At 36.1% G+C, this 13,069-nt stretch overlaps 1 protein-coding gene across 12 annotated transcripts in view; it reads left to right on the plus strand.

The window, feature by feature from the left end:
* LOC117986168 (collagen alpha chain CG42342) overlaps nt 1–13,069 on the plus strand; it is a 440,414-nt gene that overhangs the window by 163,908 nt on the left and 263,437 nt on the right. For 9 of the 12 annotated variants that reach the window (XM_069501550.1, XM_069501553.1, XM_069501541.1 and 6 more), the window contains exon 1: nt 5,674–6,458. The exons of 2 other annotated variants lie outside the window; for them this stretch is intronic. In XM_069501550.1, the coding sequence (XP_069357651.1) occupies nt 6,080–6,458 (379 nt within the window). In that variant the 5' untranslated portion in view covers nt 5,674–6,079. Of the gene's footprint in view, nt 1–5,673; nt 6,459–13,069 lie in introns of those variants that run through there. One more of the 12 variants, XM_069501542.1, reaches the window with a different exon arrangement.

Consider the following 13,069-nt stretch of genomic DNA (forward strand, 5'->3'; position numbering starts at 1 on the left):
TATAAAATAACAATTACAATTCACAGAGAAAAAATTTAGAGTGTACACCCAATTACTGGCAAACCGGCATGCATTTTAAAAGTTTGCAAGTGCGAAAAATAAAAATAAAACACTGCAATTTACAATAGTACTAAATACTAAATATTACATAAAACAAGAAAAATAAGAAAAATTACGAAGAAGCATACGAGTTTATAATGCTGCATCAATATACTGATGCAGCATTTTTTGTACTGTTGCAAGGAGAGTGAATGAGGATCTATTATCATATTTTTCGCAGTTTTATCATCAGATTCATAGATCACTCAATCAGTCAGTCAGTCACCTTTTCCTTTTATATATTTGGATATCACGTATAGCTCAAGTAATCGCCTCAATCGAGCTAATAGGACATAATAGGACACTGTCCGAATGTTTTCCTGTCTCATTGACATGAAACAATAGACAGGTTAATAGGCAATTAGAGCGGATTAACTAAGTGCATTAGGTTTAAGGTAAGCTGATGTGGAACATCGTTGTGGCATTAAGCCATGACAATTTCCAAAAGGTCTTTGACCTTTCTGTATTCCTTGTACTTTCGTACTTTAAAAGGAAAAAAAAGAGTCGAAAAAAAACGCGGCGAATTGAGAACCACTACCTTTTTGGCAGTCGGTTAAAAAAGGCCCCTTATAATTATGATGACTATGTTGTCTGTCTATCTGTCTGTCTGTCTGTCTGTCTGTCTGTCTATCTGTCTATCTGTCTATCTGTCTATCTGTCTATCTGTCTATCTGTCTATCTGTCTATCTGTCTATCTGTCTATCTGTCTATCTGTCTATCTGTCTGTCTATCTGTCTGTCTGTCTGTCTGTCTGTCCGTCGTGTCTGTCAAGAAAACCTATAGGGTACTTCCCGTTAACCTAGAATCATTAAGTTTTGTAGATAGGTAGTCTTATAGCATAATTAATAAAGGAAAAATCCGAAAACAGAATTTGTGGTCACCTATCACAAGAAAAAATTAAAAAGTGTTTCAATTTTCAAAGTAAGATAACTATAACAAGTGGGGCATCATATTATGAAAGGACTTTACCAGTACATTCTAAAACAGATTTTTATTTATTTTTATGCATAATAGTTTTTTTTTTTTTAATAGATATAGCGAGCAAACGAGCAGGCAACCTGATGTTAAGTGATTACCGCCGCCCATGAACATTTGCAACACCAGAGGAGCCGCCGATGCGTTGCCGGCCTTTTAGGAATTTGTTGGTCCGCCCCTTGAATAACCCCATGTTATAATAGTTTTTGATTTATCGGGCTAACGTCGAAAAATATACCCGACTACCCGAGAAACTCTCGGTGCACGAGTTTCACTCGCACTTGGCCGGTTTTTTACGAATTGTACAGACACCTTCGACTTATAAATTAGTAGCTTAAGTCTCAGTTACAACATCGTTATTAAATTGTAACTCCCGGAAGTTATCAAAGTTTTCGAGACGTACATGCTCGTAGTAAAAGTACAGAAGTTGGATAAATCGTGACTTGTACATGAGCGTGGTGGGGTCGCAACTCGCAAGCGAACAGGCATACTTACATACTACAGAGCTACGTAGTTGATTGACGGACAATAGATTACACATTGAAGAGAGAAACTTAGTATTTGTACGATAGTAATGTTTCTATTAGATAGGCATTATAAACTGAGCGACAAGCATCTTACAATCTCAGCTCCGTTGAAACCACGATACAAACAACGACTTTGGAATATTTATCTGAATCGAGTTATAGAACAGAAACGAGAGTCTGAAATTTAAATTCATTTAATTGCACAGATTGAGAAAGTACATTAGTAATACATTAATAATAAATCATAACCTAAATATATAAAAGGAAAAGCTGACTGACTGACTGAATGACTGATTGATCTATCAGCGCACAGCTAAACTACTGGACAGATCGGCCTAAAATTTGCATTGCAGATAGCTATTATGACGTAGACATGCGATAAAGAAAGAATTTTCGAAAATTCAATCCCAAAAAGGGTAAAACAGATTATGGCCTAAGCCCTTGTCATTTTGAGAAGAGACAAGTGATCAGTAGTGATCCAGTGATTTGAAAAGATGATGATAATATTATCTGCCATGGAGTACCTTGCAGAATAACTATTTATGTCTCAATCCTTAGCAAAATATAATAAAATCAGAAACAGATTGTGACAAAAACTTCTTCTTTGTTGTTGAGTAATTCTCCTACGGATCTAGAGAAACTTCAAGCATAGCATATCGTCGGCTGAGTGACTCTTAGCTTTGTTGTGATCCTTATACCTAGTTAGCGACCATGTCTTGGATCCATATGTCATCACTGGCAACACACACTGTTCGAAGACTTTGGTCTGCAAGCACTAAGGAATTTTGGACGAGAAGACATCTCAAAACTTCCCGCTGTGTAGCCGAGTTGGATTCGGAGTTGGATTGAACCATTATTATATCTGATCCCAGATTTATTGGTTTTAGATAAAGCTCCCGCCGAAATTATTTATGGCTTGGAGCTTTTATGAGACTAATTAAAGGCCCATACATTGGGCCGTGGAGGGGCGCGGCGTAGCAACACGAGTCAAATTTTAGAAATGCCCATTTAGATATTGATAACGACGGGTGTTTGTGGGATGGTTCCATCTCTGATGGTACGTAATATACATTAATGGTCGGGTGGATTTATTTTGTATTTTCACTAATTGGGACTACTGAGTTCGTCTGTTTATGAAACCATTATAATAACAGCATTTTTGTGATGCGCTGACATTATCGTCTAACATCACGTAAGTCATTTTTTGGCGGTTTTAACATGTTGAACCCATTTTCTAGTGAATCGAGAGGCGCGTCGTTTTATAAAAAGTGCACAATATCCACCAAACAACACAAACTTCTGGAAACTGCAAGTTTTTTCACTCTCCCATTACGAGTAAGTTGCTTACGGGGTGCTGGAACAATACACAATATTTCGGGGTTGAATTGATTATTATATTTAAAAAAAAATTTAATGCAAAAGATCTTTGTAGTTAATCCACAAAAAACACCTTTCGAAGTCATCTTATAAGCCAAAAAAGAAAAAAAATATTATAATAACATACTTGCACAGGTACCTAGTAAAATGACTGTATGATAGATACAGTAAAAAATCATTACAATCACAAATTCAAAAGTACCATTAGATTATGAAGCATATTTCTTTGTATATAGATCATGAAGTTGTGTAATTACATACTAACTAAAGACAACTAAATAGTATTAGAGAAAGAATAGACACTATTCTTTAATGTTATTAGTAAAACTTTATGAGACTACAAAGGTCTGTGAGTTTTTTTTCTCAGGCCACTAGCGGCGCTTGAGGCTGCCACATGGTTCTTAATGACTCTATTAAAGAGATTAATTGACCTATCCCCTAAAAAACATCTCCGAATTTTTCATTCCGTACAAATTTAATTAATGCCGATACAGATCTACGAGACGTTGAGGGTTATGTTATAAAATATAATTTGTGTATGAGAAATTTGATACGTTAATTCGATTATGGTATTTTTTAACAATTAATTTTTAAAGTTCTACCTGCTTTAGGTCGTTATTTTTTATCTAAAGATGAATATTTTTTATTAAGAATTTCTAATTTTATTTTTAGTTATAGGTTTAACTATTTAAACATTAATGATGATGGTTTTAGTATACTTACCTAGTAGCATCTCAATATCAATAATTTCATTTGTAGCACTTATAAATTTTGTTTTATGGTAACTGCCTTATTATTATCTTGTGTTTTTATCTTTTAATCAAAAATCTGAATTTCGTTTATTTGGCAGATTGGGCATAAAAAGGTGGTACAATATATTATGTTTACACTTATTTATGCAATTTAGTTTGATATGATACTAAAAATGTATCTACTGATAGGAGATTGAAAAGAGCAACTGCCGAGTTTCTTGCTGGTTCTTCTCGGTAGGAAAGGCATTCCGAACCAGTGGTAGGTGGCCTCTGACGATTCAAAAACACTCGTAAAAGTTTAATTGAATAAAAAATATTTTTATTTTTATTTTTTACTAGAATGATGCCCGCGACTTCGTTAGCGTGGATTTAAGTTTTTAAAAATCCCATGGGAACTCTTGGATTTTCTGAGATAAAAAGTAGCCTATGTCCTTCCCCGGGATGCAAGCTTTCGCTGTACCAAATTTCGTCAAAATCGGTTAAACGGATAGGCCGTGAAAGGCTATCAGACAGACAGACATATAGACAGACAAACAGACAGACAGACAGACGGACACACTTTCGCATTTATAATATTAGTATGGATTTTAGATAGAAGCCTTTTATTAATCCTCGTGTTATTTAATACTAGTTCTTACACCAGTCATGCAACCATTTAATATTATTATCTTTAATCTAATCAGTCCACACAACTAGGTAGTTCCCTCCGAGTCCCTCCTTCTGCGTGAGTTGAGATGCAATACGCAACCTCCCACTGAGCATCGATCATACGCCTAACTGCCTGCACCTAATCTGGTATGTAATATTGGTTAAAGTCCATATTGCAACCAAAATCTTTTACTATTTTTAATACTATTTTAATAAAACTAAGGAATGGCGACCTCGCATCGGAAAGCGCAGTGTTGGAAGCCCGTATTAGTATATTATCTATGGTTGGAAGACCCCCCACTAGGTGGATAGACGACATCAAAGAGTCGCAGGGAGCCATTAGATTCAGGCGGCGCAAGATCGTGCCGTGTTGAAGTTCCTAAAGAGACCCATGTCCAGCAGTGGACGTCTATCGATTGATAACGATGATGATGATTAAAACCAAAACTTCATTTTGCTTCAAAATGATCTGCTGCCGAACGAAAGTTAGCAGATCATTATTTCAACTTTGTGAAGCTAACGCTAGAGGAATGTGCAGTGCTCAGACAAGCCGCCAAGCGCTTACGAGCACGAACAAATCAACATTGTAATCTTCTGTTTTTATGGAAATAAATTATAAAATAAATAAACTGCCTTTCTTGGTAAGATCGCCAGAAACAAAAGCATCAGAAACTATAGAACACATCTGTATGTGACGAGAACATCTTTTTATTTTTGATCTGCGGGCTAGGAATAAATCTAATTTAATGTCTGCTGAGTTCACGGATACCAAGACTTTTAAGAGCTTAGTGCTACTTTAATTCATAATTTTTTGATTAAATTATAATATATCTCAAAATAAATTATTCAACACAATATTATTATCTTAATCTTTACAATATTATTAAGTTTATCCAAACTAAATTGCAAAATGTAAAGACATTTGCTACATATAATATTATTATGACATCATTAAATAAAATAGATTAGAACAAAAACAAATATTAAATTTAAATTAGATATGTATATTGTATGTAGGTATATCTTGAGATTCCAACAATTTTTACAAAAGCTTCTGAAATATTAATTCTACTTGGAATAAAGGCTAGCAAGAAACTTTAATAACTACGACATAACTCCAGATTGTTATAAATGCCATACTTGTATAACTGGATTCATTCCAATGATAAAGAAATATCCTTTTTTATTAGAACAAGAAAATATTTCCAAAACCGGCAACTTGTTACCAAGCTTTTGTCGCATCAACTCTAGTCTCTACCATACAGAGAATTCTATAGAGCCAGTGGCGTGCCGCCTGTCTGCAGGGAAGGACGTAGTTGCGTTCCCCTCGTATTCTCGCGTACCATCGTACCTAAATACGACTTCGCAACGATTTGAATAAAAAAACTACGAATTCACGCATCAAAATTTAATTCTGATTTAGAAAATATCATAAAACTCGGAATTTTCGAAAATAAGTGAGATTTTCTGTCAAAATTTTTGAGATTTGTGATGAACGTGAAACCGTGCCCATTGTGCGTCTGAAAACTTAAAGATTTTCCACTGAAAATTTTTGAGATTCAATTTCAATTCACGGGTGAGATTTACGATTTTGAAAATTTTGAGTTTAATATGAAATAGGACGCGTCGTTAGTGCTTACGCAAAATAAATCCTGTTCGCGAAAATGGTGACATTCCAAACTACATGATCTCAACGTAGCCATGATATTCAAGGGAGGAATAGGGGGGAAACCTCCGGGGAAAGCTTCTCCAGAGAAGAACCAAAAAGAAGAAAAGAAGGAGAAGAAGAAATGGGAGAAATGTGAAAGATGTCCAGGGGACCCGTGGCTGTACTGTGTTGTGTTATGGTGTGCGTGTGCCATGAGCCTGATCTCGAGCGGGTACAGCCTGTACAAGCAGCACGGGCTCCAGGACCGGCTGTCGTTGCTGGAGGAGCAGCATCTGGCGCTACGCAGTGCGGTGCTGGAGCCGCAGCAGCCGCTGGTGGAGAGGTTGAGAAGGGAGGTGCTGTCGCGACCGCCGAGCTACTGGAGGCCGAGACGGAGTATCCGGGATTATGGTGACTGCCTCTGTCCATCAGGTAAGTCTTGTTGACAAATTGAAATACGCACAGAGTTAATTTGTGAAGTTATAAATATTTGGTCGTGGTATATTCAACCAAAAAATTATGTAGTGTGCAAATAAATTATACTTACTTAAAATCAATTTTTTTAAAGTTATTCAGTAGCTTTTAACAAATGCAATAAATATAAGTTTTATGGAAACAATATACAAACTTTATTGAAAAAAAACATCTTTCTTCGTTTAATTTTGATGAATTAAGGTAGGTACAATGATATTAGAAGCTTTTCTTCTAATATCATTGGGTAGGTATACAATAAACATGAATTTTTTATCAGCTTAAAATAATATTAAGGTTTTATAATTTTGTTAGATATGGTTTGGTATACACTTATGATCGCATAAGGAATTTTAATGTTCAAATACATGTTAGAATCTTTACCACTTTCAGGAAATTTACTAAAGTAAATCGCCAAAGTAATTTATTTTAATACATGATATTTCAATGCTCTTTATTTTTAACATCTAGGTATACCTATTCTACATTTTATTATAAAATAGTGCTACTTTAGCTATTTGATTCTATTCAAACACCTACAATATTGGTTTCTTCGTGTTCGTAAGCGCTATTGAATATCGCAATTCTAATATGAAAAGTCCCTGCCATGTTTACTGACTATCACGTCTCAATTGGCCAGTTTCTTAACACAAGTAAATAAATACGCCAGTCCCAATATTATCACTATCAATAAAACATAATAAGTGTCCATTGATCGCTCTACGCAAATACCTGCCACTGCTAAGTATATTCCAACTAAGGACAGATACAGACAAAAGACTGAAATCGATCCCACAAAATTCATAAAATACTACTATAAGATATTTTATTTTCTCTTTCCCATTTTAAATCTTATTTTTGCTATTTGCTATAGAGCTTACATTCAAAACGTTCGAAAAAATTGACTAGTTGCAAGCAGTTTGTCTGGCAGGAATGGGTGAACGGTATACTTTTATATTGCAACAATACATACTGATTCTGAGCGCAACTAAATTTTAGAGCATCTTTTTCTTACTAACGTAATAAGAAAATGACAGACTAACCTAATTTAATTAATTAGAACTGTCGAACCTCGTGACCTTAGCTGCCATTCGTGAGCCTATTATTTTGTAGAGGAGCAAAATAAGAAGAAAAAGAAATTTTTAGAGTACACTAAAATTTAAAACCTTTAAAATATATAAAATTCGTTTTCCGTATTTTTCAAGCAATATTTAAAAAAAAAGGTGCAGATACTCTAAATTTGGAAACAATCAGGATAGACACCAATATGTGCCTACCTGACTGTTTACAATCACGCAATAACTCTAATTTACGTTTTAAGCATTCAAAAAAAGTTATTATGTTTTGTACTTAGTGCCAATTTAGAGGTCTTACGATATGCCACCACATCTGTCCGCGTTCAGAAAACTGTAGGTCGATTTCGTAAAACCTGCATCAATCATTAAATGTACAATCTCAATTGTTCTTTTTGGCTGAATTTGTGCGAGTTTTGACGGAACAATGCATAGTAGCCAATAGTGAGCGAGCGTCAACCAATCAGAGGTGATTGCGATCGTGACATTGTAGCTGTCATTCTACCGCAATCGAGCAGCTGATTCTATTGAGAAATGCCGTCGATCGTATGCAATAGCCCTAAGTAAGGTCCAAACATAAATATTGGAGTTGGTCGGGACCGGACAAATTGAATCGACAAGCAAATACACCAGTATTTACCTCATCTCGATGCCACGGTAAATAACTATTAAAACCGATCAACTTTATCAATATTTGTCCGCTCGGTGAAAGCCTTTCATTCGGACGTGCTCGTTGAAAAGTCTGCTCGGATCTGTTTTTGTTCTCTTTCGCGTAATGCGGTGGAATATGTTACGAATGCGAAGTTGATTTTTTAAAAAGCTTTCCGTGGTCTTTAAATGCGTTCGTGGAGAATCTTTTGTGCAGTTGCGCCAAAACTTTACAATAAACTCGCAATTTTTTAAGCAGTTTAATGTTTCACTGCAGAAAACGTCTCTGATAGAAACATAATCTCACACGAGGAAAGATTCTACGCTGCTTCAATATAACATGTCGGAGGTTAGGTACACAAACGAATACGATGCCAAAATTTCTTGCAACGTATTTTGCAAACTGCATAAAATATAACATTATCATGAATTTTTTGGTGAAGGAAAACAGTGTGGAATCTGGATAAGAAAAATGTGGAGATTATGTCAGGACAGAATTTAAATATTTAAAAAGAAAACAGGCGTTTTGATGGATTTAATGAGTGATTGGTCAGCGTTCAGGAAGCTTTAAGATGTCTTCTCGTCCAAAACTCCTAAGTGCTTGGAGACAAAAGTCTTCGAACATTGTTGCCAGTGACGACATTTATGGATCTGAGACGTTGGTCGTTAACGATGGACATCAAAAGAGAAACCACTACGCTCATCTCAAAATAACAATTTTGATAGTTTGTTGTGGGCTCTTCTCAGACCTGGACGCGTTTGAAACCCTCGTAGCTTTAGTTTTAAGTACGTATTAACTATCACCACTATATCATATCATCTTACAAATAAAAATTTATGACAATCAGGAAGCGTAAAATTGTACCAAAATTCTGAATTTGAGTTTGAGTTTAATAAAAAACAAGTTGTTAAAAATGTCAATCAACTAGCTTATGCTCGCGACTTCGTCCACATGGAGAATACAAACTCCAATTTCACCCCCACAGTCAGTCAGTCACCTTTTCCTCTTATATCAATCAATATGCAGGACCACATACGTGTGTATGTCGAATCCATTGTTTTGGAAGTAACATTTGATCACACTCACTCAATGGCACTTTGCATTCGCGCTGCGTCGGCGTTATTTATATCAGTAATGATGGGCCATGGGGGCCATGGGGGCCATGGGGCGCAACTGCCGGCTCCAAACACAATGCACGCCGATAAATAACTGTATTCATACGCGACCAATCGTAATTATTCGAATTTGATCAATGTGCTTTATTCTATAATGGTGCGAACAATTCTATTAAATAATCTGCTAAAATACCTGCTAAAATATATATCACAGAGCAACGTTTTGTAATTTAGTCATCTGATGGTTTTATAAATTCATGTGAAATTGTCCCGAATATCCATTTCACCGATTACCAATTCCAATGTCTGTCGGCTAAGTCCAGTTCCTGAAATGTCCAATTCTGTTGCAGAGTGTATTTCTTAAATGTAAAAATGTTTTTAAATATTAAGTAGAAGTCTTTTGAATTCTTAAGATGTTCTCCAATTTTAAAGTGTTCTTAAAATTTAAGGCTTCGGTGGTTAGATGGAATAAACCAAAATGCGAATAGGCGTGGCTTCGCAACCCACTTAGCTATGTCGGCAACCCTTCATTTCTGATTTGATCACGTACAGAAACCCTAAGCATAGCTCTCACCATCGCCCGTTGAGTGACAAAGTAAATCGTCATTTACACTCTTATTTTGTACCTTCGACAAAAACCCGTACCCTTACTTTCACCTCACTTCACAAGTTCAATGGCAAGAAGAACCCCATAATATTAAAGGTGGGTCAAAAAGGCCGAAAAAAGCTATTAAATTTTTTCCGCCGCAATACCGAGTTAATCCGGGGTGAAAGCTGTCACTAACCCCATAGTTATCACAGTCGCCCGCAGGCTGATCGAAAAAATGATAAATCATCCCCGGATGCTGCGAATACGGGGTGATACTTATTTTAAGTTTATAATAAGGCCGGCTACTAACGACAAGTCTTTTTACCCAATCACCGGATGTTTCGCTTTAATTTATGTGCACCTCTGATTTTTCAGAGTTATTCGCGTTTTAAGCAACTAAATCTTACTTTAACAGTGAAGGAAGTAAAAATCGGACTACTACGCCGTTATACGAAATAGAATTGCGGGTTTCTGGGAAACCGTCCGTAATTCTAATAATAAAATGATCAAAGTCGTCGCTCAGGCATCCCCTGACAATGTGTTCTATAAACACTGGCTAAGGGTACACCAGATCCCGAACGCAAAATGACTATTCATTTTTTTTAAATGATTTTTAAATGATTTTAACTAAATATTTTTATACGCATTTTAATTTTTAATTATAACATGTTTTTATATGGGTCCCAAACCTGAAATAAAATGATTTTATTTATTTTTTATTCAAAAACTTGCATGCTTGAGTGATCTTCATAATGTATTCAAAGGTGTGGTCTGTCAATACGCACTTGACCAGCCTAGTAGACTATGGCCAAACTCTTCTCAATTTGAGCTAAATAGTGAGCTGGCGATGGGTTGATCATGATGATGATGATTTTGACAAGCTCTATAAAACACTTGCGACCGAACGTGCATACGATCCCGATCGACCTTAGTGATTTGTAGAAGCTAAATCGCGTCGTTGCTAGGCAGCCTTACTTCTTACAGAAATAGCTTTTTTACAGCGGCTTACTTTAATACTGTGTTTATTGGACGCCTCCTTAAGTGCCCGTCACCTGGGTTGAGGTCGCCACAGTTCTCAGGGTTCTTATCGTCGATTTTATGATTTTGTTTAAAAAGCAACGAGGTGTTGTTAAAATTGTCCTTTAGGGGAGGATTGTTATCTCTAGTGTGCTCTAGATTTACGTAAAAAAGTGTTGTTAAAAATTAGTTTTTAGGGTATCGTACTTCTAAAAGGTTCCTCGTCGTACCCACCATAGGTTCACTTTGCGTTTGTCTTTCAAGACCATTTTTCTTAGGATAACTAGGAGTTATTTGGACTAGCTGATAGCCGCGACTTCGTACGCGTGGATTTAGATTTTTAAAAATCCCGTGGGAACTTGTTGTTTAGCCGGGATAAGAAGTAGCCTATGTCACTCTCCAGGTCTTAAACAATACCCATGCAAAAAATCACGTCGATACGTTGCTCTGTTGCGACGTGATTGAAGGACAAACCAATAAACCTACAAACCAACAAACAAACACATTTTTACATTTATAATATGGGTACCTAGTATCATAACTCTATGATGGGTACTGATTAATATGAAATATTTTAGGTCTACAATCCTTGGAGCTATGAAAATCAAACTTCTAAGTCAACGCAATCAAAAACTACAGCCATTTATGTCCAATATTTTGACCACGACACTCACAAGGGGATTAAACCTATAGGGTACATATTTCCCTTATACCTAGAATCATGAAATTTGGCACAAAGCAATGTCTTATAGCGCAAGGTAAAGAAAAAATCCGAAAACCGTAAATTGATAGTTATATCACATTAAAATTCGCGATTACAAACTTATAATTTGCAGTTGGAGATAATAATCTATATATATAAAAGGAAAAGGTGACTGACTGACTGACTGACTGACTGATTTGTCAACGCACAGCTCAAACTACTGGACGGATCGGGCTGAAATTCGGCATGCAGGTAGCTATTGTGACGTAGGCATCCGCTAAGAAAGGGTTTTTGAAAATTCGACCTCTAAAGGGGTGAAAAAGGGATTTGAAATTTGTGTAGTCCACGCGGACGAAGTCACGAGCATAAGCTAGTTTATGCAATAAAATAATTACACATACCTATCCATCCAAGGTACGGAACCCTCGGTGCGAACAGTTGGCCAGTTTTTTTGCTGAAAATAACCAAATAATCTAAAAACTTAAAAAGGCAGATTATGAGATACCTACCTATACCTACCTAAGTATTAACTTATTCGGTTCGTCTAATGTTCAAAGATAATTTTATGGAATTACTCAAGCGGATTTTAAAGCTTTTAAGATAACAAAAGGGACGAATTCTATCAAAATTTTTAACGATCATTTTCTTTGGGGTAAATTAAATTTTTGTCAAGCGTCGGTATTTAATGCATTCATAAAGATTGTGATCTATTTGTCATCCTAAACATTGAAATTAACAACCGTTTTAGTAGCTTAGATGGACTTGGTTATAACTACACTAGATTATGCTCGCGACTTCGTCCGCGTGGACTACACAAATTTCAAACCCCTATTTCACACCCTTAGAATTGAATTTTCAAAAATTCTTTCTTAGCGGATGCCTACATCATAATAGCTATCTGCATGCCAAATTTCAGCCCGATCCATCCAGTAGTTTGAGCTGTGCGTTGATAGATCAGTAAGTCAGTCAGTCAGTCAGTCACTCACCTTTTCCTTTTATATATTTAGATAGGTAACGTAAGGGTAAAATTAATAAGATACTATCTATCATAACTTCTGACTGGTGTTTTTTGAACGCACAATAGTTTACCCTGCCCATAAATTATAGCACCATTTATTTTGTGTTTATCTTGATACAGGCGCCGTTATAGCAAACAAACCGCATTCACACAATTTTTCCAAAATCGTGGGAACACCGTGCAATCGACAGAACAAATAAACTGAGGGGTAAAGTACGCAGTGAACGAACCCCACGCTATTCACGACGCGATAAAAGTGACGCGTGCATGTGACACTACCCTGTGGGTTAGAAGGTTCCAGGTGTCGAAACATTTGTGTAGTAAACTAGCTGACCACCCCTGACTTCGCTTTAGTGAGATTTTTGAAAATCAGTGAAGAGGTTGATTTTCAAAAAAATCTGAAACTCT

The sequence above is a fragment of the Maniola hyperantus genome, chromosome 10 (assembly GCF_902806685.2).
Source record: "Maniola hyperantus chromosome 10, iAphHyp1.2, whole genome shotgun sequence".
NCBI classification, from domain to species: Eukaryota; Metazoa; Arthropoda; class Insecta; order Lepidoptera; family Nymphalidae; genus Maniola; species Maniola hyperantus.